Source organism: Amblyomma americanum, chromosome 1 (assembly GCF_052857255.1).
Source record: "Amblyomma americanum isolate KBUSLIRL-KWMA chromosome 1, ASM5285725v1, whole genome shotgun sequence".
NCBI classification, from domain to species: domain Eukaryota; kingdom Metazoa; phylum Arthropoda; class Arachnida; order Ixodida; family Ixodidae; genus Amblyomma; species Amblyomma americanum.
This window is the reverse complement of record NC_135497.1, coordinates 283,831,780-283,855,942: the sequence shown is the minus strand read 5'-3', so window position 1 is coordinate 283,855,942 and position 24,163 is coordinate 283,831,780. Positions and strand designations below refer to the sequence as shown.

General features: G+C 43.2%; 1 protein-coding gene across 2 annotated transcripts in view; it reads left to right on the top strand.

The window, feature by feature from the left end:
• Rop (Syntaxin-binding protein Rop) overlaps nucleotides 1-24,163 on the top strand; it is a 40,340-nt gene that overhangs the window by 6,510 nt on the left and 9,667 nt on the right. The window contains exons 8-13 of one of the 2 annotated variants that reach the window (XM_077649471.1): nucleotides 1,650-1,888; nucleotides 7,289-7,499; nucleotides 8,019-8,157; nucleotides 12,116-12,225; nucleotides 19,577-19,663; nucleotides 22,557-22,658. In XM_077649471.1, coding sequence (XP_077505597.1) covers nucleotides 1,650-1,888; nucleotides 7,289-7,499; nucleotides 8,019-8,157; nucleotides 12,116-12,225; nucleotides 19,577-19,663; nucleotides 22,557-22,658 — 888 coding nt within the window. The remainder of the gene's footprint in view (nucleotides 1-1,649; nucleotides 1,889-7,288; nucleotides 7,500-8,018; nucleotides 8,158-12,115; nucleotides 12,226-19,576; nucleotides 19,664-22,556; nucleotides 22,659-24,163) is intronic. The other variant, XM_077649472.1, reaches the window with a different exon arrangement.

Sequence of the window (24,163 nt, the reverse complement as noted above, 5' to 3'; positions counted from 1 at the left end):
GAGGAATCAGTTCAGGCTTATGTAACATAGATGAGAGCACATCCGCCTCGCATGCGGGAGGTGTGGGGTTCGATCCCCAGTGCCGCCGGCTACCCACCGGTGTTGCAATGGGTACAAGCTTCCCCTGCCTGGTGCTCGGCTTCTTTAGGGGGAAATGCTTGGGAAATGGGTCTTTGACCTCACCTTGAGATAGAGAAAAACCTTGTGCCATGGCGCTCTTTGGCCACGGGTGCCCTTGAGCCATAAAAAAATTATCATCATTATCATCATCATCGTCGAGAACACATTTTCAGCACTCCGTAGCCATTTTTAGCAGGTTGCAAGTACATACTTCTGCTGGCAATGGAATGGGTGTTTCAAGAAATGCTGCATGGTGGTAGCGTGTGTGCATCTGTACCTTGTGCAAAAGGAAGCCCCCTGAACTTATGGACAGCACATGTGAAGAAGGCCGTTTTTGTTCTTTGAAGAGGATGAGAGCAGCATAATTGTTGATAAAAAAAATTGACAGTGAAGGTGTTGAAAATGAGGAAGATGACTTGGGTAACAGCAGTGCAGTGTGGGTTCCAAATTGTTAAGCACAAAACTACATGGGTTCTGCTCTTTGCTTTGGTCAGTTGGGCAAAATGTTAGTCTGATTTACAGCATAAAAGTAGGGGATAAGTTGTAAACATTCCTAGGGGGTCAGTAAAAAAGGTACTAAATATCACAATCTCGAATCAAAAAGTAAGCCCAACAGTCATTTTTGATGACAAAAGTGAAGTGCTTTATTAAAGGGGAACAAGACTCCTATTTTTTAGATATTTTTCCTCGTAATGGTGCACACGGCTTTAGCAACAACAGAAGCAGAAGAGAGAGTCTTCAGTTTGCTTTGGATAACCTATTACAGTTCTGTTTTTGGCCTGTAGTTTTTGTTTCAGTTTCTGTTGGGTGTGACATAGAAAGATAGTGCATGTAACTGCCATAAGTCATGGACTCTTGCAGCAGGCAATGGAGCAGCAAATGCGTTGCTGTTCTGCGAGTGTATGTGGCTTGTTGGTTTTGTGTGCAATAATTCTACATCACAGACCACAGAAACTGAAACTGCAGATGAAAAACAGTGCTGTAATAAATTATTTAAACCACACTGGGGCATCTCTCTTCCAGGCCCCTTGCATTATCAGCAAAAAACAACGCTAAAGGAGGTTTGTTGAGATATGGATGGTACATGAGTTATTTTAGTTGCTTCCAAGGCACTTTTTTCTGTGAGTGGGTGATTGTAGGAGTCAGTTGAAGTGATTGCTAATAATTTGCTGCGCTAGACAGTTGTGTATCATGGTTTATAATGTCGCTGCTGCTGTATTGATGAAAAAAGTCAGTGTCTGTGCAAAAACCAGTATCTTAGCCAAGAGAAATAATTTCTGCTGAAAAGGTGTTATTTGTGAGCAGCTGCACAAGTTGCAAATTTGGAGCATCATGGCATCTTGTCTGTTAGCCAGTTTTTGTGCGAGCCTTGTTCACACTATGGGGCTGTTTGTATAGTATTTTGCATCCCTTGCTTGGGCATGGCAAAAGCATATTCAGCTTGCAAACTAATCTTTGCGTGTGGTTGTTGTTGACAGGTATTTACTTCACCTTGTTGCCAGTTGCATTGTAGCCACTGTGTTGCGCAGGGTCCCGAGAAGATGCGCTCGCAGCTTATAATACTTGACCGAGGCTTTGACTGCGTGTCCCCACTGCTGCACGAGCTGACCTTCCAGGCCATGGCCTACGATTTGCTGCCCATCGAGAACGACGTCTACAAGTTCGAGTCGACCAGCGGCAACGACGTGCGTGAGAAGGAGGTCCTTCTTGACGAAAAGGACGACCTATGGATCGAGCTGCGCCATCAGCACATTGCCGTCGTTTCACAGTATGTGCAGTTCAGTGCAGATGTGCTTGCATTTCATTGCTGCACAACAGGACAAGTTTGAAGGTGTACCGGTTAACCAGTTTTCATATCATTTCTCTTGTTTTCATCATAAGGTCTCTCTTTGTAGCATGATGTGAAATCCACTCGGTCAGCTTTGACCACACTGTGCAACTAATTGTTTCTGCTGAAGGGCAGACCATGTGGTGCCGAAAGTGCATGGTCTGTGCATTTCACACTGAAGCATCTTGTTCATGCCTGTACAGGAATAGAGTGGATGTTACTCGGGTGTAAACTTCAGGGTGATGGTTGTAACCAGCCTCGCTTTCATATTTTGGGAAGTTCTCAGGGCAGTCAAATGCTACTAGATTGATGAATAAACAAACTGCCTCTTGTTTATATGCTGTGAGTAAAAGTTGTGACATCAGAAAACTAAGTGAATTTTCGCTGACAGCAAAGGAATGTAGACCACTGCATGATTTGGTGGAGCAGTCTACATTCCTTGATGGGTGGAGTGTAGTCCACTGCATGATTTGCAAGTTGCATGGTTGATAGGACAGGTGTAGTCACACCATACGCTGTCATGTACCTCCATAACATGTTTCCAGCGAATTTTAAAGACCAGTGATTTCCCAAGAAAATTGTGCAAATTTTCATGCTGAAAACTTAGGCACCATACTCTGAGCACGGGAGATAAACCATACTTTAGTTGGGGGGGGGGTGCAGTAATTAAAATATTTTCGCCCTTTTATATAGCATGATGCACGTTCAGATTTAGGCCTGTGGCATGTTTGCTTAGAGTGACAGCTAAAGGGTGCAGAAGTATTGCCACCTCTAAGCAACTTCTGAACTCAAATACGTGCTCAACTCCATGCAGGAATGCCAGTCCACTACAGGAAAACACAGGGCAGAGGAGGCATATACCGTATTTACTGAAATAATCTGTGCACTTCTTTTCTTTAAATTAAAGCTTCAAAAAGGGGGTGCACAAATAATGCAGAGATTTCACAAACACATCCTGTCTACAAAGGTCGTAGCGCACAATACAGTTAAACCTAGATATAACGAAGTTGAAGAAAGTCCGGGATTTTCTATCACATCCAGGTTTTCGTTACATGCAGTTACGTTATGCCTCTCCCACTCTCCCCACCCCACTTCTCCCCACCCACGAGTGGGAGAGGCGGGGTCACCGACCGAGCTACAGGAAAGTGCGCGCGGTCACGCCGCTGCTGTATAGACCGGCCGCGGAGGCACATGCTTCTACATCCTACATGTTACGGGGTCACCGCACCCTTCGCCTTGTGTCTCTGGCGCTCTCCGCTGTCCCCGTTTCAGAGTCCCGACGCGCGAGAGCTATCGGCGCCAGAATTGCACGAGCAACGTACCGCACGGTACGCAGCCCGGATGGCTAGCACAAAACCGAACAGCGAACGGTTCGGTAGCTTCAGATTCCGGCACGTGTCGATGGTTACCGGATGTTTGCTCTAGCATCTATTCATTCAAGAGAGCGACTGCCAGTGCGACTAACCTCGGCAAACGGTGCGCAATTCATCCTCACGCCACTCACACCGTTGACAGCCGCGCACAGCAACGTCGCCGCGCCTATCTTCCCAAGCCTGCCTCACACACTCGCATGCACGCTGGTGGTCTGGTGCATCAGGAAGCATAAAATGTGCAAGCAAAAAAAAAATTTCTTTAACCTGCTAGAGGAGGTGTGCAAAAACTGAAATGCTAGAGGAGGTGTGCAAAAACTGAAATTTTCTAATACAAATCGAATATGGAGAAAAAATGGCTTTGAATATCAAATCGAATATCAAATACTGTGTGTTCAGTAAGAAAAAATATTTCAGAAAAAGAAATGGGCAAATGTTGCCCTTATTTTCTTTTAATAGTGCATGGTCATTGCAACTCAAATAAAATCTAGACGGATTCAGCACCACGTAAAAAAAAAACAATGTGCACAGAAATGTATACAGTTTGATTAGACAGCATAACAGTACGCAACCTGTAATACAGTCATGCGAAACGAAACCCATAAAATGACACGATTGGCACCTAAAAATAACATGATTGCTAGTAAAACCTTATTCATTCGGATTTCAAGAGACCCGAAGAAATGTCCAGTTATCCAAAGGTCAATTTATAAAATGCTCCACGCTGCCGAAAAAAAGAATGCTGAAAATGCGGTGAAGCCCTATGGTGAGGCTTCATCACACAAACGCCAAAAATTCCATGGCAAGCGCACTGTTTCGGCGTGCTAGAAGAACAAGGCCGGAACGCTCATTGGCGTCCGAGGATGGAACGCAAATTGGCGTCGGAATGGTGAGACTGCTTCTAAAAAGAAAAAAATAAGATATGATCAGCAATGTGCCGCTGTCTGAAACCGGCGCAGAGCTGGGTTTGGATGACCGGCGAAGCTCAGAAACCGAAACTACGCAGGCAGGCTATTTTTTGGACTGGTAAGAGGGGCCTTCCTATCGTCGTCACACACCTGCCGGTAAGCGCATTTAAGAGTCGTGCGTGTTACAATGCAATAGGCGGGATTTTTACACGATCGCTTGCCCTGCTGTGACACTTTGACTCATCCTTTCGGGAACGTCGTGCAAATTTCCGCAAGTGGGCTTTCCCGCATATCTCGGTTGACCAAAACGAGTTGGTGGAGCTCATGCTAGGTGAGCTTTGAAGGCAGCAGGACAAATGCCATGGGTGTGGGCACTAAGCATGTAACGCATTATGGAAGGCTCAAAGAAAAAACAGCGTGGTTTCTTGTTCAAAACAGAGCAGGTGGTTGACCATCTTGTTTACATCAAGTGTCGTGTGGGAAAGCCCACTTGCAGAATATCGCACGAGGTCAAGCCTAGCTGCGTCACAATGCTATCGGTCCACCCAATAAATGCCGGAGAAGAAAGGGAAGAGGATGCATTTGTATTGTTTTCCTGGCACTTTAAACTAGTTTGTCGGATAATTTGCTCAGATATTGTGGTTTTGCCTTGGTCGATCTATGAAAGTCAGTGCAGTATACGATCGCTGGTGAATATTAGAAAATTCTTTAATATCAGTTTCTGGAATACAGCTATAAACCAGATATCAGGTATATTCTATTTGTGTTTGAAATTTCGAATGTTCGAATGCTCCTAAAACCTAGGTAATAAATTTTAATAAATAAATTAATCTGCACAGATTACGCAAGTAAATATGGTACGTGACAAATGATTACAGAGATGATGAATTTATAGGGTGCTTGTTTTTGCTGCATGATGACTGAATTCTGTTTATCTCATTAGCAAGAGCTGTTCGTTTCGTAACCTATCTTTGAATGTATTTATTTGCATATAGATTAGTGCAGACTTTAAGAAAGCTGGGGCATAGTCAGAAACATAGTGAACCAAGTGTGATTTACTAAAGAAACAGACGTTAAAAAAAAACGCTGGCCTAGTCGTAAGGTCATTTATTGGCACTGCTGAAACATTAGGCCTTTCCGTTTGGTGCGTGCTTTGGCTTATTTTGTAGGTGTTCATTGGTGGTGCAGTTCTCATGTTGAACTGGCCTATATTTTTTAGTTACATGAACACTGCATCATCGTCACTATGTGTGTTGAGGAAATTCCTTGGTAAGGCCACTATGGTCTGCAAGCGTAACAATGCAGTAGCAGAAAATGGATGTTACGAATCCATTCTTTCCATCTTGTTTTTGTGCCTTCCAATTGGTTTGGAACAGGTTGATCTGATGCCAGCTTAGTACTGTTGCCGACCGATTTTTTTGGCCGTGAAGGGAACGTGAAAAGTTTCAGTATGTAGTAAAATATAAAGTCAACTCTGCCAATAACTGTGTAGTGTTGTGGAGAGTTCTATGAAAATGTCTGAAAAATAAGTTGGTAAGTAATGTAGAGCCATGGTTAAGGCCCCTAGTTTCGCGCGATTCTGGAATTTTGCGCAAATTTGCAAATTTAAGCTTTTTTTTATGGAATTGTTTTTTCACTTCTTCGGCTAATTTTCCTTATTTTCAAGAATATAACATAAAGGAGGAGTTTGAAAGCTTAGGAGAATTTCAAAAGAAATGGATTATTAGTATGGTTATAATGTAATATCAGACTGGTCAGGCCAACTGTAACTAACAGCACACTAAAATATGGGAGCAGCAGCTATGTTGACATTTTTCAAGAGGCAACACTTTAGATGCACGCACCACAATTGAGCGAAGCCAAGCCTCCGTTATTTACAGGGCAACTGAACAGGTTTCAGAATTCAACGAGCTTAAAGGCGTCGAATGTGTGGACCTTGCAGGCAAAGCATGCGAAGTCTTTTTGGGCTAATATTAGAAACAATGACATAATCGCCGATTAAAACTGCGGCAGCATTGAGGCTTCACAGTGCACAGCGCCGGGTGTGGGGCGCACGATAATGTCATCTACGGTGCCGGTGCATTTTCAGCTCAAACTCTTTTTTTGAATGATAAAAAAAAACTGTATCGAAGGCAGCACCTGCAGAGCATTGTTTGCCGGTGGCCGGTGTCTCACGGCTAGTTGTGAGCAAAGGCAGCGTAAATTTGAAATCCGTGACGTCATCACCAAGCTTCTCCACACTCCTGTGATGCTGTGAGCAGAACCTTGAGATTTATCGTTGATTACGTCTTCATTTTAAATGCTAGCTCCAAAAACTTTGCATACTTTGCCTATAGCCTATATACATTTGAATCCTTGAATGTCGAAGAATTCTTAAAAACTGATGCAGCTGCCCCTTGATGCAAGCAGTCTCCCGCACAGCGGCAGCCACCATCACTTCCGTGCTGCCACTACTCGGGTGTTTCAAGCTGCTCAGTCTTGCTCCCATTCGCCCTTCTTTTCCTTCCCTACTCCACTCAGCTCTTTCAGTGCCTTCTATTTATCAACAACCGGCACCGCCTTCTTTCCATATTCATAGCCACCTTCTTTGCACTTGCACTCCGCATGCTTTGCCCAGTCTTTAAAAAGCTGGCTTCTCCTTTTGGCTTTCAAGCGTGGTGGAAAACGTTGCTTTAGAAAATTGCACTATATTCATACCTTCGTTTCAAATAAAACGTGAGATGTATTCTGAAGCATTACTTGATCTCTCCCATGGAATTTGACGCATTCTTCGTTCTGAGTTTGTGGAATTAAAATTTTCTGCCGCAGAAAGTTGGGGGGCCTTAGCCATGGTTCTTTGTACTTAAGACCCGACTTTCACCCTGGACATGGGGTCATGGCACGAAAGAAGTGGCTGTAGAAAGAAGCAATGATGAATGTGTCTCTATTGAGCTACTTAAGCTAAATTCTGCTTGCATTGTTGAGCCTGTAACCCGTAGTTCTTGTAGTCATTCCCCCAGAGAAGACACCCTGACCTGGTCTCGGGCTAATTGTTGTCCCTGGACCCGTGCCGTGGTTTTCAGGGCTGTGACGAAGCAGCTGAAGAAGTTCATTGAGAGCAAGCGCATGACGTCCAGCGGGGACAAGTCCAGCTTGAAGGACTTGACGACCATGATTAAGAAGATGCCACAGTACCAGAAGGAGCTGAACAAGTACTCCACCCAGCTGCACCTGGCTGAGGACTGCATGAAGTGCTACCAGGGCTACGTTGATCGGCTCTGCAAAGTCGAGCAGGTGAGGCAACTATGGATGTCACTCTTTATCTTTCAGTTCCCTGTGGATATGCTTTATTGTGACCAATGTTTGCCGGATTTTGTTTTCTTTTTGACTCGTGGTTTGGTATTCATAAACCTTTGTCAGGTTTTCAATAGTTCATTTTTAGGTTCCATTTTCATGGCACCTTTATCAAGTTCAGAGGCTGCTATTTATACTGTTAGTAGAATGCATTCTTTTCCCAAGACAGCCCATTCTGAATAAAGTGACACCAAAAATTATGTAAGAAGGCCATAATGGGCTCTCCATCACTTGTCGTACAGACTGCCTCAGTCCAAACTTTTCTTTAACTTTGTTTCTGATGTAAATGAGCCCGGCTGTAAAATGAGGCTAGGGAATTAGCTGAGGACACTTCTGTAACTCGGTGCATATGCAAACTCAAAAGTTGAAGGCTTTCTGCCGTAGCCAGTGTCGCATATGTAAGCCCACTAGTTGTGTGGCCCCCTCCATTTACTCCTGGATGAACATTGCCTGCTGCAGGACCTTGCCATGGGCACAGATGCAGAGGGCGAGAAGATCAAGGATCCTATGCGCAACATTGTGCCCATCTTGTTGGACACAAGTGTGTCCAACTTTGACAAGATCCGCATCATCCTGCTCTACATTCTGTCCAAGAATGGTGAGTTCTTAAATCGTGGTTGCAGGTATGCACGAGGAAGTCTGCTTTGGGCACAGGTGTCGATGTTGCTTTCAGGTTTTGAGTCCACTTTGACCTTACCGCGCGAGTTGGAAGCAGCTGGGCTTCAGAATTCATATGCGTTTTTTTTATATATATATAAAATTTTTATCGTGTTCACTTTCATAATTCACTGCTGCAGTCATGCGCAGTGCAGGATCTTAACGCTTGGAGGGTTTGTTGAAGGTGTCAATTCTTAATTTGTATGCTGTTTGTTGCCCTGTATTTGTTTGTCATTGCTTTGTCTGTCCTGGTTTTTCTTATTCACTCATCATCCAATATATTGGGGTGGCCAGCTTTATTTTTTATTTTAAATACCTTGTGTTCTTGAAACATTGTGGACTTACAAAAGCAGGATATAAGCAAAGCTGTGTGTTAAGGGTACATTGTGTTTTTAGGCAGCTGATGGCTGGGAGCAATGGGGTGGGTGTTGGATGTCAAAGTTGTAGCCGTGACCCTTAAATTGGTTTATTTTTTGCATAACTTAAGGGGGACATGACTTTCAGATCACAAAAACCTCAAAAAGATGGAATTTCGGTATAACACATTTCGAGCTAGTTGGTTGTTCATCACAAATGAAAACAGCCAAACTTTACAAGGACACAGAAAGAGGGGATGAGACGGTGGCACTTGGCTAACAACTGAAGATGTTATTGTTCTTACACTTTGATAAATACACGGGAAGTATCAAACAACAAGAGAAACAGATAAGAGGAAGAGGATAAGAAGATCGCGGTTATTCCATGCGCATACGGCATTTCACACTAGAGAACGCTAGGAGGAAGAGTAGGAATAGACGTCCCGTTTTTGGCTCCGGATCACTTGTCAAGTCTGCAAGCACGTAAATCAAATGGGCCGGAGACAAGTTGGTTGCACCATAAATCGTTGCGAGCAGTTAGTTTCTTGTGCTGAAGGTGTCCCTTTTCTTGTGGCCATGTGTACGTAGGCCAAACTGGCACATGCCTTCATAAGACTTATCAGATTACAACTATAATGTGAAAGCGAATTTCAGGTCATCTGGGTGTTGACTGCCGAGATTGTAAATGCACATCCGAGTTCAGCAACACGAGCGTGCTCCGCATGTGCGATGAAAAAACCTCCCGAGAAATCAGAAGCCAAAAAAAATCACGAGCCTAAAAGAGCATTGTGTCAGCACTCCTTCCCTAGCCCTTCTGAATAAGGAGTTACGTTTCCTATCACGAGCTGGGTGATAATGGTTTTCTGTGTGTGATTCTATTCTGATGTCTGTCTAACAGGCCATGTTGTTCCTCTTTTTGTTTGATACTTGCTTTATATTCGCTGAAGTATCAGAACAATAAAATCTCCAGTTGTCAGCCAGCGCCAGTGTCTCGTCTTCTCTTTCTGTGCCTTGTGAAGTTGGCGCTGTCTTTCTTTGGGACGAATTTTAGAAAACATCAGATTTCATATCTATAAGGCCTTTCTAATTATATCCTGAAAGATTTTTCCCCAAAACAGCCCAGAAGTGACTTTAAGAAACGTTTTATGTGTCCGTAGGTAGCAAGAAACTGGCCGAGATTTCTGTGAAAATGCCAGTTTTCTCGGAAAGTGTTTATTGACATGACTGCTCTGCTTGCAGAAAGCATAGCTTGACAGTGGCTTCATGGAATTTCATGATGTTTGTTGCATTGTGTTCCTCGACAGACCCTTTAAACAGTGACGTCCCTATATTTCTGGACGTCACTAATTTAGCATGACGGTAATGATTGTATTATGCAAGCATGTATATAATGTTCTGTGTATAAAAAGCTCAGGTGGATAAAAACATTTGGAGAATTTCACTGCATGAGCCATTCCGTTGACTAAAATTTAAGAGTGATTCTAGGCTCCTGACGTGTTTTGTTGTCACGCCAGACTTTCTGCAAGTTTGATATAGCAATGAAGAGCATAAAAATTTGAAAACTAGAGAAAATATAAGAGTGAAAATTTGTATTTGTTCATTTAGTGCACTTCCCAGTAAGTGTGCCAAATTTCATTGCTCTATGCCAAAATATAAAATTTCACCTCAATACTCTGGTCTTGAAATGATAAAAAAAAATGCGGAATTTTCGATTTTGCAAAAATGCCATATTCAGGATCAATGCACTCTGAAGTTCTTGTCTAAAAAGCTTCAGGGTCTAAATTCGCCCTCCAACTACTAAAATATCTATATTTCGCGCCTACGAAGCCCGGAAAGGGCTATTTCTGAGCGAAATGTGGCTGGACTTCGAGTCTTCGCTTCCCGCAAACATGTCCCCAGTAGCCGCATTCTTGGTTTTACTTGAAAGCTGGGCCCCTTCCCCACCACCTGGTATTACTCACTACCATGAAATATTTTTGGATCGTCGGCATTCCGCTGTTTTTGAGGCCTCTAAAACGAGCTCTGAATAGCTGGTGCGCGCACTTCAAATATGATATTCTTAGCTTCGTGTTTTTTGCCAACTTGACTAGCCATGCGGAAGGTCTTAATATGTTTTGTAGCGATAGCTACATTGCGGTAGCATTTGGAGCCTTCAGCATGGCGGCGCTGTGGCAGTGGCGGCGCTGCCACCCTGTGGCTGTGCCGCCACGCTGTCACGTGGTTGGTCCCGTGGTGCGGAGCAGCTGCTGGCGGCGTGGCACGGCGCCGTGGCTGATCGCGTGATTCGTCACATGGTTGGTCACGTGACCAAGTTCCTCTCGGCCAGCTGTAGCTATCGCGTCACTCCAGGTTTAACCAGAGCTAAACCACCGCCAATTTTTTGTGGTGTGATTTCAATTACTTTATACCATTGAATTCAGAAAGAACTAAACTGTGGAGCTATGCTGTTTTGTTTGGCTTAGTTAAGCATTTCAGATTTTGTGAACAGTCATGTCACCTTACTGTACTTCATAATTATGCGGCTTGGAAAAAAATTTACATTTTTATATGGTGATGTACTTCAACAACAATATAGTTAGCATAGCTCCAGGTGGCAGGTCTTTGGCTACAGCCTCATTTCAATCAAAAAAAAAAAAAAATGTAGAAACAAAGTGTCTTAATGGGCCGTAAAAATTTAACTGATTAGGCTTCAGTAATTTTCCTATAATATAGGAACTAATTGAGATAAACTGCAGTAATTACATTTTTGAAAACAGGAAGAAGAAACACAAATACACACCTACTTTCATTACGATATCTTTAATAAAAAATGTTCATTCCAAGACCCACGTCTCCCCTTAATGTGTTTTGATTTCTTTTGTTTTTAAGGAAATTTCAGCTATTTTACTATTAGAGGACAGAAAATACATAAGATGCTCACATAGAGACGGCTGGTTAAATGTCTTGATGTAGCATTCAACTCTAAAGGCTGGAAATTGAAAGCTTGCAAGGATAAGAAAAAAAATTTACTAGTGTACTGTATCCTGCATGGTTATTTAGAATTACATTAAATGACTCCAATGGAGAGCAGATGGACCTGGTCGTACAGTTTGGGTTATTCAGAAATTCAAGTTAATGATGTTTGAGTTAACAAGCTTTCTTTGCGTACGAATCGGTTGCATGAAATGCTAAGCCATCATTCTGCAAATCATGCAGACTGCAGTTTTATGTTCCAGTGGTTGATTCAGTTTTCTACTGCATTTAATTGTAGCAGTTTACTGGTCTCTGCACAGTAAGTAAGTCTGCAATCATTGGCAAGAAATATCTGCAGGATGTCAAAGCTGTATGCAAGTAATGCAATGGCATAATCTCCTGCATCACTAGTTTTGTTTGCTGTAGTGACAAATCATACAAAGGGAACTTGTAGCCATTGGCACAATTCTGTTCTGTCTGATTCAAGCTGCACAGCTGCCACAGAATGGATTTATGGTTTGCAGCTTCATCTAACCTGTGTACGAATCTTTCTTGGTAATAATTCACCTTTTTTGTGACTCTTGCATGCAGGTATCTCTGAGGAAAATCTGACTAAGCTGATTCAGCATGCTCAGATACCAGCTACAGAAAAGTGCATCATCACCAACATGGCACACATTGGAGTGAACATTGTGACCGATGTAAGTTCTTTGTCTACAGGTTATTTGTGCACTGTGTTCTACTCTGAACCCATGCTTGCTTTTCTGAATCTTTGCCACGCATGTGTTGTAACATCCATTTCTTTCATATTTATTTGTTGCTACGTTAAATGTTTTTATTAGATAGCGTAATCATGTCGTATACTATAAGCATGGAGTAAGAAAGACAGGTGTGCCAACTCAGCTAAGAACACTGTACTGTTATTGTGTTAGGGCAGTTTTGCCACTCCTGCAAATGTTGATACAGCACAGTGCTGCATGGCAGCTGCAGGAAACAGTGTGCTTTCTGCTTTCATGTCTCTGATGCTTCCTACAGGCTGATGCATGTCTAGTGTGTTGTCTGCTTCAACTCTCGCTGCAGATGCTGCCACATTGGCTTGCCATCTCACTTAGTACAGTGGCAAGTAGGCCGATAAGATGGAACCATTCATCAATGCTGCCAGTTACTAGGACCAGAGCAGAAGTTAGGGCCTGTTGAGAAAAGAAAGAGTAGCAAAGGCAGAGTACGCAGTGGTGTGCTGGGAGCAGAGTGAGCAGTTGGTGTTGCGTAAGCCTTTAAAGGACCAAAGAAAATGTGCTGGCAAGGGGCATAGTTGGCATCCCTGTCTTTCTTACTCTGTGCACATAAAGCATTACGCTATAAGAGTGCTTCAAAAGGGGCCCTGAACCAGCTCTTGGGCATGGCACATTGATGTACTTAACAGATGGTGTGTGCCATTGAGAACATTTCAGCCAAGCTTCAAATCCCACAGGGGGCACAGCTATCATGAATGGAGTGCAAAAGTAGGTAATCTTTTCTCATGGCTCTTTCAGTGTGCTATTATGACATAATAGTGGAGCTTGCAGGAGCAGGGCTGCCATATGGGCTCTTGGTAAACACAGCAGTTTTGAACAAAGAAAGGGGGAAGGGCGGGGGGGGGGGGGGGGGGGGGGGCAAAATGCCCTGTGTTCTCCAGGGTCACAGCAAGAAGGGGATGTTTCAGGGCCTCAGGAGCTGCAGTGTTTTGCATGCATTTGTTTGATTACCCCACAGTATATTTCAAGCAAGTCTGCACTTGAGTGTGAGGGGGCAAGGTGAACTCATAGCGCCAATCTTTATTCAAGTCTTAACCTTGTCACTAACGTTTCAGTGTTCAGTGTTCTTAATGTTTGGTGTGTTAAGTCGGAGCTGTATGTAAGCGTCTTTAAAAACCTGGGAGTACTGTATGAATGTGCAACTTAATATGCAAATTCACTTACGTCACTGGCAGCATTCATAAATGCAAGAAGCGTTTCCCTCAACTCGTGGCTGCAATATGAAAGGGAACAGTCAGTTCTGTTGTTGGTCCTACACTGAAATGTGTCAATCATACAATTCTAGAGGAAAACTGTTTCAAAGGAAAAAAAAATTGTGGTTTTCACTCATACTTATGGAGTAACGATTGTTTGAATACTGATGTTGCGTACTTTCATATTGGGACTACCTGTACATATCATGTGCACTGCTACTAGGAACTGTGATGTGAATTGGTTGTAATGAAGGAACATGGTGGATATACATGGTGGACTGAATAACTGTAGAAGCGTAGCTTGTTGGCTACTCTACCTGATACTGAATAACTGTTTTCTTTCGTAGATTGTGTTCTGCATGACTCATCCGCGCTTCTACTATATTTACTTGCATAATGCAGGAAGGTCATCACCTAGTGTTACAGCTGCTCGTTCACTCTATTGTGTCGTACGCATTTAATTGTTTGCCTTAGAGGATTCCGATTTTCAGAATATCATGTGCTTACTTACATACTAACGAAAGCCATTATTTTGACAGTTAAAATCCATTTATATTCTTGTTATAAACCCAAATATTATGACAACACTCATTCAGAACGGGGTGGACCCATGCTAGCGACAAGCTTCCTGCACCAGTGTGCCACCTGCCTGCTATGTGGGGCAACGGTACACTGGTAGGACGATTATCATTGGGTGTTGCTAAGCCTAGCTACACTGCATGGGTGCTATCATGCAGCGCACTTTGGAAGCAGCCATCGGTCACAGTAAAACCTCGTTGATACGTTCTCGGTTCATACAATTTCCCGGTTTGCTTGCTCAAAATTGCGGACATTTAAATGTCCTAGATTTACACTATATTTCTTCCGGTTTATACATTCCCGGATAACACGATTTCCTGGCTACTACGTTTGAAGTTTTGACAAATTGTGGTCATATACTACGTTTATAGACCAACCGCACATGTTAAGAACGCACAAATGTGCCGAACGTGAGGGCACGCAACATGAAAAGCTGAAATGCAATGGCAGTCGCCCGCCGTGGTGGCTTCTCTGCAGTTCCTAGATGCGAGGAGGCGAAGCATCACCACCAGCAACAAAAATAAAAGCGGCGCGCTAGCATTCGAGACGGCCGTTTTTGCGGGGATGCAACATGAAGTGAGAAACGCTGAGGTTTCTTCACGGTTGCATAAGGGCAAGGGGGCGAAGCAGCTACGAAGTACGGCGACGCGCTTAAAAACGCTGCGACAATCCGCCATGGTGGCTTCCCCGCAATACGTGGGTGTAAAGGGGCGAGGCATCTGAAAATGACGAGGAAGATATTTCGGTTACTTTTGTCATTGCCGTCGGTGGACCGGGTGCGTTACAAAATTCCTTTCGCGCTTACAACAGCGCGAACGCGGACTGAGTTCTGCAAGCACTAGAAATGGATCTGTTAAAATCTTGTGCCAAGAATTGCTAATCTACGTTTTTATGAAGTGAAATTGCCGATAAATGTCTTTGTACTTAATTCAACAGTTAATATCTCAAAATTAGACGGTTTGGATAATACGATTCCCCGGATGATACGTTCACCAGCAGTTTTTTCCCTCAGTTTATCGGTTTCAGAACGCATCTCTCGTTATATTCGGAACCAAGGTGCAAACATCGGGCGATTTTTTTCTTTCTCGCTGTTGAAGGCAGCTATAGTGACCTTCACCACAGGACTGCCGAGCTGCTAGGAGAACCGAACTTCTCTACGATGTTGGAGCTACGTGGCACGCGTGGGGAAACTAGAGGGCAGCTGTGCACAGGGAAAGAAGGCTGCGTAGGTCATTGAGAAAAACGCACTGAAGTCATTTAATAGGAGTATAGAAAGGAAAGAAGGAACGGGCTCTGGACTGGGCAGCACTAAGCAGTGGTGGCGCAGCAGTGACAGCGGCCACTGCTGTGTGGGTGACTGCGTGCTGTTAACGCATCGGAGGCTTTGCTGCGTTGATGATGTCACATGCATTTCTGAAGTGTTGCCTCTCAAATAATATCGCCGTATCTCTTGCTTCTGTATTTTTTGCATGTCGTCGCCATTTTTTTTCCTTGCCTTTGGCTGTAGTTAGCTTCAGCAGGCTGAAATCTTGTTGGGTATAATAGACTTTTTTTTTATTTTCATGCAGTCTCAAACACCCCCTCGCATTATACTTGTCGCGTTATATGCATGTAAATAAGGTATATTCATATTAGTGTAGTTGGTTTCCACTATGCCTTGGGTAGTAAAGCGAATGTAGAAGCAGCCCAGTCAAGAGCCACCTATCATCATTGTCTGCACACCACATGCATAGAGCCCATTTAAAGCAATCATCCAAACTTTCATTACGGCCATTCATGCTGGATTTGGTCATACGTATATTTGTGCATCTTCATTCTGGTACTGAATAACTTGCACTGACCAGAAGTCTGCCAATAAAGTGCAATTTGTTCAGATAGTGAACAAGTTTTTTTTTATTTTATTGGTCACCAGATGCAGTTTCTATTCTATCAGCCTGCTTTATCATCCAATTTTCACTATTACAAATTTGTGCTAATGTGAGCTGCCACAGTGGCTTAGTGGTTATCAACGTTCTGGGCTGCTAACCCAAAAAGTGTGGTTTCGATCCCAGCTGTGGTGGTTTCATTTCCACAGAGGCAAAATGCTAGAGGCCCATGTACTGTGCGGTGTCAGTGCACATTAACGAACCCCAGGTGGTCAAATTTATCTGGAGCCCTGCACTACGGCGTTTCTGATAGCTTGAGTCTCTTGAGACATTAAACCCCTTAAAACTAAAACAATATTATGTCTGAATGACTGTTTTGTAATTTTTGTAAATCTTTAGGGACTGAAGATGCGTTCATTGTGCGAGTAAATGTGGTAGTGATGTTAATACCATAAAGTAGCCCCCATTGCGTGAAATAATAACCCTGCTTGCGCAATTCTATACCTGTAGACAAAAAAAATGCGCTTTGGTTCACCATGTCTGTCCTCCATCTTTGACAGTAATTTTCTGCCATGCAGTGGTTTGATGTGAATTATTAAAAGCAATCCTTTTGCCAGATTACACATAAAAAATAAATCCTTGACACGAACATGCTTGTAATGTGGCTTAAGGCTTGGTTCTTGTTTGTATTGATCAGCATGAAAAGAAATGAGCAGCTGGAGTATCTACCAGCGTCCCTACCTTAACTGGGCAGACTGTAAGAATTATGTGCTGAACGGTACTATACAGGGACATGGAGAGAGAAGGTTCTCAGCTATCACCAGGATTTTGTTACAAATCAGTTGCCTTTTTATTGTTTGCCTGCTTATTATCAAGCCAATGCATTCATTTCAGTTTCTGTGCACTCTAGTTTTATTACACTGAAAATGTGTCCATATGAAAAGGATTGGTTCTGCTAAGTTAATTAGTGCAGAAATAACAATTTCTTGTAGATTGTACACCTGCTGGAGAGGATCAGTGCCTGCAGTGTTCTGCTACTGAGCGAGAGGTCGCAGGTTTGAGTCCTGGCTGCGGCAGCCACATTTTGATGAGGCAAAGTGCAAGAAACTTAGCATACTAAGATTGGAGAGCATGTTTATAAACTCATATCAACCACTTGGGGTTAAAAGTCCTCCACTAGGCCTGCCTGATTGCCCGTAGTGTTGCCTCAGCTCATTTTTAAAATGCGTAAATTAGGGGTGTACAAATACAAAAATTTTTAAATATGAATCGGATACAAATATGAAGAAAAATTTGAATATTGAGAGTCTGCATGAAAAAAACTTCAAGAAAAGATGAACAAGGAAATATTGTTGTCCTTTTTTTTTTTTCAAAATAGTGTATCATCTTTGCCACTATAATAATCAAAAGAACATTGACTCAGCACCTTGAAGAGTATAGAACCTGTAATATGGTCATGCAAAATGAGGTAACAAAATGAAATCCATGAATGGCAACTAAAAATAACATATTGGTAGTAAAATCTCATTAATTAGGACTTCAAGGTGCCAGGTGAAATGCCTGAATTATCCGATGGTCGAGTTATAAAATGCACCCCTCCCCTCAACCACTAACGGGGCTGCGGTCAGGCGAATACTTGGCTGATAGCCGCCATCACCATGGACTGGCAACGAAGCTCAGAAACTGAAACTACTTGGGCCGGCTTAGCGAGACGGGCCCTCCTATCTTTGTCACGCCTGCAGTTACGTTCCAGTGAGAGCTCGGTGTTGCGCACCGATGACAGCTCGACTCGGGCTCCCTTTGGGAGCTCTTTTCAGAATTCCGCAAGTGGGCTTTCCCACATATCATAGTTGACCAAAATGAGAAGGTTGGTGCTCACGATACAAGAGCTGGATGTTACGGGCTAACTCGTTATAAAAGGATCAAACAGAAAACTGCGCTGCTTTGTGTTGCAATTCTTTGAAGCGGGTGGTCGGCTATCTTGTTCTCATGACATGTGATGTGTGAGAAAATATTGGAAGGTGATCAGTCCACGTGATAAACGACGAAGAAGAATGCAAAGAGGATGCCTTTGTACTGTTTTCCTGACACAAAACTTCATCGTCGGATAATTTGCACAGATATTGTGGTTTTGCCACAGTCGGATTTATGAGCATTGGCGCGATATTAGAAAGTTTTAGAATATTCAGAAATCGTTGAATATCAGTTTCTCAAATTGACATGAACCCAATAATGGACATACTCTATTCATAATTTGAAATTTCTAATATTTGCACACCCCTAATATAAATAGTCTTGTAGATTGTGTTATCATTGTGCAGCTTCGAAGTGTAGCCTAAACTATCTGTATCCTTGCTAGCAAGGCCAGTCATTTTGCATTGCTGGTTTCAGATTGTTGGCCAGAAACTTGCATCTATACAGTGTGCCCAACTAATATGTGCCAAGAATTCAGAAGTGAATCATTCTAGAGAAATGAAACCAAGTGAATGTCGTCAAATGTCACAGCTCTCCGCAAAAAAGAAAAATTTTTTTTGTGAGAAATGCCACATGTCGTTATACCTTTGCTACCAAGTGTTGACTACAATCTGATGGAGAGCATCTTGCTTTGAGATGCGCATCAGTGGTTGCGTGCTGAGTCAGCGGGTTTACGTGCTGCCAGCATATGGCTACTGGCACTGACTTTGAATCTAACGTTAACTAAAAATTCTATGTTCTGCAGAGAAGCCAAAGCCAGCCTCATTTAATCAGATCATACTTGAGAGTGCCGTAGTCATGACACATACAAGTGCATGCGGCACACTCTCACATTTTCTTTTTTTTTTGTAGTTTTTTTTACTAGAGGGGACATTAACAACTTTGACATTAATAACATTAGAAAAACCTGAATTATATGTTTCACACAGCTCTTGTGGCTTTCCTGTGGACTGACTCCTGAGCTCTGAAGACTGTATCTAGAAAGTGAATTAATGGCATCTAATCAGTTAAAGCAGGCACATTAAGGAGTACATAGCTGCTACTACGCGTGAAATCTTTTTTTTTCTAACAAATCACATTTTTTCCTTCTTTTTTTCATTATTGCGGCACATGTTAGTTGGGATGTTCTGTATAAAAAGGTGCTCATATTTTTCTGCAATTAAAAGGTAGCTTTAAAAAAAAATACCTGTTGTATGAAAAGCTGAAGGAATTGTTTGTAATGAAAGCTCATTAAGAGCAAATGAATGAAGTTCTGAATGGCACAGAGAGAAAGCTGATATTCCAGTGGTGTGGGAAGAACAACATTGAATAAGTTGTATCCGGAGCTACAGATTGATATTGAAAGCAGACCGTGTTAAGTAATTGGTCATCTGGCTCAATCTTTAAACATTTGCTACTTTTGCTAAGGAAGCTAGGCTGATTCACTGATGTCAAAAAGAAAGCAATAAATATGGAATTCCACAGAAGTATGCTTTCTTTCTGTACCAAGCCCAGTGTTATCAGCATTTTTTTCACACTGAGAGCAAGAATGTGCCTTTGTGATTTTAATGATATGAGAAATTAGTGGATAAGCAAAACCTGCACATTTATGTGGCTGGTAGACAAGCGAGAGAGCGCCTGACCACATGTGTGAAGTTTTGTTTACAGCAGCGAGAGCTTGAGAAACTGCCGCCGTTCAACTCGCACACCCCGCTACTGTTATCTCAACAGTTTACCAATGAAGTTCTGGGACTAGTACGTCACCACTTTTTTTGTACCTCTCTTCTCGCGGCGGGACCAACCGGGCCACATGCTTGCTCTGTCTCTCTGCGCGCTGCCTGTCACCAAGGGTGCCCTGTGTGCGTGTGTGTGGTGTGTGTGATGACGTCTGCCGGCACTCGTCACGAGGCACACAAGCTCCATCCACCCTGCCTGCCTCTGCTCCGCTTTGTTGTTACTTTTCCATGCGCGTCTGCTGTGTTGCGGGAAGCATCCTGTTGTCCTTCGGCGTAGAGTCTTCCCTTTGTGACCCTTGGTAGTCGGTGGTTTGGACTCCTTTCAGCCCATCACATGCTGTGTAGATCTCTTCAGTGCTGCTTTGCGTGGCCGTAGGCAACAGCAGTAGTGTGGTTGTTCTGGCCAGGGGTCTGAAATGTCTGGCGTGCAAAGTTGGATTTTCATCCTTATAGGTACCAACATAGAGATGGTTTGATCTTTTGCTGAGGGACTTGAAGGGTAGAGGGCTTCGTTATTAAAAAAAAAAGTGAAGTAATGAAGTAGTCCTTAAAAGCAAAAGTTTTATATAGAAAAAAAACTTCTGACTTGATTACACATACGTTGATGCTTAATCTCACATATAGAGTGCAGTGGTATAGCTGTCATTGAGTGTGGCTTACAGTCGTGCAATTAATTGTGGTCTTCTACTACTGTACATGCCTCTCACTTGTTTATGCTTCTTGCAGTATGTCTTGACTCTTTTTACTGCCATATTGCCGCTCTTCTTACAAGTAATAGCATCACAGAGCAAGACCTGCGCCCGAACAGAAAATGTCCACTCAGTCAGAGCTGATTCGATGTCTCACTGGGGCATGGTGCAGCATTGTTACTCCTCTTTGAGTTTATTCGAAGTAACTGTTGAGTTGTTAAAATTTGCAGTCACCTCTGAATCAAAGGTACTAATAGTGAACATAAGGTGGTGTAGTCTTCTGGCTGCTACAGTGAGCATGCAGAGCCATCCTCTGCTGTTTCTTGCCATAAAATAAAAGGTAGATTGCAGTTTCCATGTTGCACAACTCTGCAGACTCAGTGACTGAGAAAAAATAGCTTTGTAGTGCTTCTACTTAGGTGTTAATGGGGGAGGGTCCACACTGGTAATCAGTGTAAACTTTCTAGAGGGATTTTTGCTTGCAGTGTGGTACTGCAAATTATTCGACTCGTGACTTGCCAGCTGTGGCCTTTGGGTATTTTCTTTCCGTTCATTGCCTGGAAGTGTGCGAGGTGGTGCCACTTATTTTCTTTTTCAAGCTGTTCTGCTAACTGGCATTCAACGAAAAAGTTTTCAGCCGTGCAAACACCTGCTCTGTTTTGAAACAGAACGGCACACTTTTCAATACAGGCTTCGACTGTAGCAAACAGCTCGGTATGAGGGATCGAGTAAAACAAGTCCTTCACATCAATTGAGAAAGCATGAACAGCATGCTTGTTCTGTGCCAGATAAAAATTCTGTACACCCTCTTTGTCAAGAACGCCCGTTAATGTCAGTCAGTGCTAGAAAGAAAGTTGTTACTCGAAATGGGCCACACTCGAACCTATGCAGATACCAGGTCTCTAAAAACAAATTCATCCTTAAGACAAGGGTGCCACTCAGATATAAATGGAATAACTCCATTTAATTGTCCACAGAAATCTCATTTCTGTTTTGGAGTGAGGATTCAGTCCCATCCTGTTCTTGGGTATGGTTTTAGTTGCACTGATTCTTTGTTCCTTCAGTTTCGTGCTTGCCAGGACAAGTTGAGACCTCTGGCCAGCTACAGTGCCATCTTATTTGTGATGCCCCTTCATTTTTTTTTTTTTTGATGGTGTTCCAGTGTGCACATTACTATAGGAGCACACATTCACATTGTCTTTTGGTCCTTATGTGCGTTTCCAATGGTGATGGTGGTTTCCAGTGGTGTGGTGCACAATTTGGTGGGTCTGCGCATTGTAGTCTGCAGCTTTTTTTTTCTTAATGGGCACTGAAATGGTTGGTTGTGCACTGCCTGGTTTTTAGGAGCAGGGAAATGCAGTTCCATTGATTTTAGTGCATAGAATGTCAGACAGTTACAGCTTCCAGCTGACGATATCTTTTGCAGAAGTGTTTCTGAGTGGTCGGTAGATGCTTCTCTACTGGTTAAGGTGCTCACTACTGCACGGCAAGTGAGCAGCTCAGTTCTTGGAACTGAGTATTGCACAGGAGTCGAGGAGAGTTCGCAGGACTTATTTTATCGCGGGATGCTAGCTTTTTTTTTTCTGTACCTAGCATTTGTAAATCTTGCTGTTCGTTACTTTCTCAAATGGCACCCGTCATCCTTGCTGCTGCTGTTTTTTTATGTTTAGGACTGCGGTTAGTGATGGGAGGAGTGTGTCGTTAAACAAAGGATGCCTATCCAGTACCTAAAGCGTGACTGTGTTACTGCTTCAGCTTTTCTCTATTGTGAGCACATTTAATGAGATGTGAATTATGATTCGCCTGACTTTGCATATCTGTTCGCAAGGTTATTTGAAAGAGCCTGCAGATGGAAGCTTTGACTGTCTGACCTTCTGTTCATGCAGTGTTGTGAGTTCCTCAACTATGACTAATTGTCCTGTATAAGCTTATGCTAAGGCAAACTAAAAGGTGTTGCAAGACATTTGATTTCACTAAACTTTCAATAAAGAAGAAAGTTTTCCGCATAGATTTTGCAGCTGTTTTAGCAGCATTAGACTTAGACTGCATGCATTTTTAGGGGTTTGTGGGACAGTCTGTGGGATGGCAAGGAACTGGCATCGGCACATGGTGTTGAATAGCATGTTTTCTCTGGTGCACTACTGATAAGTTATAATCTGCATCTTTGTGGAGGACCAAGCAGTCCCTGAGAATGGCCATAACTGGTGGTGCACATCATTGCAGGGGAGCCGCAAGAAAGTCTACCATGTGCCCCGAAAAGAGCGCATAACTGAACAGACGTACCAGATGTCCCGCTGGACCCCTGTCTTGAAAGACATCATGGAGGTGAGAGCCAACACTTACATATAGCTGATTGGGTTCCTATCTCAAGTATGTCACTAACATGATCAGCCTGAGCTACGCGACTACACTTTCATATCTTGATTGTGTAAGCGACCAGTCATCTTTGCCACATTTGTAAAGCGTGCACTGCATTAGCAGCTGCCATGGTGGCTCAGTGGTTACAGTGCTCGGTGGCTGACCCGATAGATGCAGGTTCGATCCCAGCCGTAGCAGCCAAATTTCGATGAAGGGGAAATGGTAGAGTCTCGTGTACTGCGCAATGTCAGTGCACATTAAAGAACCCCAAGTGGTCGAAATTATCCAGAGCCCTCCACTACGGCGTCCCTCGTAGCCAGAGTCACTTAGGGTTGCTAAGCCTTGTAGAACTGTAAAACCATACACCACATTAGTGGTGGTTTGGTTGGCTTTGACATGCGGGTTCCACCACTTTGGAGTCATTTGTTTCCCATCATTTGATGGTCATTTCAAGGTGCAGGCTACCTTTCCCACGTGGTGCACATATGTAATTCACATGATGCTCTCAAATACAGCGTGGTGTCTTTTCCTTTTGCCCTCTTCAAAATAAAGCTAAGGCTGAAATTTTGTTTTATGCTGAAATGAGCATCCTGCACATCATATTTTTCATGTGAAAGCACTTCCGCCTTTCACTGCCCATGTTTTGCCACTGTTCAGTTTGCTTTGGTGATGTGCGAGCTAGTTTGCAATTGACTGTGGTGCACTTGCAGTTGGAATTGTCAACCATGCATTTGTAGGTGCGGGAGACAGGTGCTGCAACTTTCCTACCTCATAGCTTAATAAGGGAGTAGTTTCTGTGCGGGATTATTTTTCAGGCGAAAGTTGCTCTGCTCGCTCACACAAATTGGTACAAGCGTTGCAGACTTACTTCCAGTCACAGTGCGCCCAAGCGTCGTGAGTCATCTTGTTTTTGCTCATAAGCTGTATCTTGTGACGAGAGTAAATTAAGGCCCACAGTTACTTTATTAACAGCCAGTATAGCACAAGCCAGTGTGGATACACTATATAATTGTTGTGCAATAGTGAAATTAGTGCTGCACTTGCGCCAAACTGCAGCACTGCACTAGGCCTGTTAAATTTCGCTAAAAATGGGAGATATTTGGTGAAATAGCATCAGTTCCATGCCTAACTACCATTCCCAAAATCAAAGGGAGTTGCCAGAGTTGCATCTTGCATGTAGTGGCAAGGGCCACTGTCTCATGTGAATTCAGTCGTGTGTAACGACATGTGCAGAGTACGAAAGAACTCAGAGGAACATAGGATGGAAGGGTGCCCTTAGTAAAGAGGGAAAAGCTGCACCTGTGCTCTGTTATCTCACCAAAATGCAGTGTTCTAGAAGTTGTGCCTAGCATCAGTGGGTAAATTCATGTTGCTGATTGCATATAAGAACGGTTTGATGTGTGGGTACTTTGTTGCATTGTGCTTTACTGTGATCAGTGCATGTGCCCAGGCTAATCATTCACGGTTTTTGC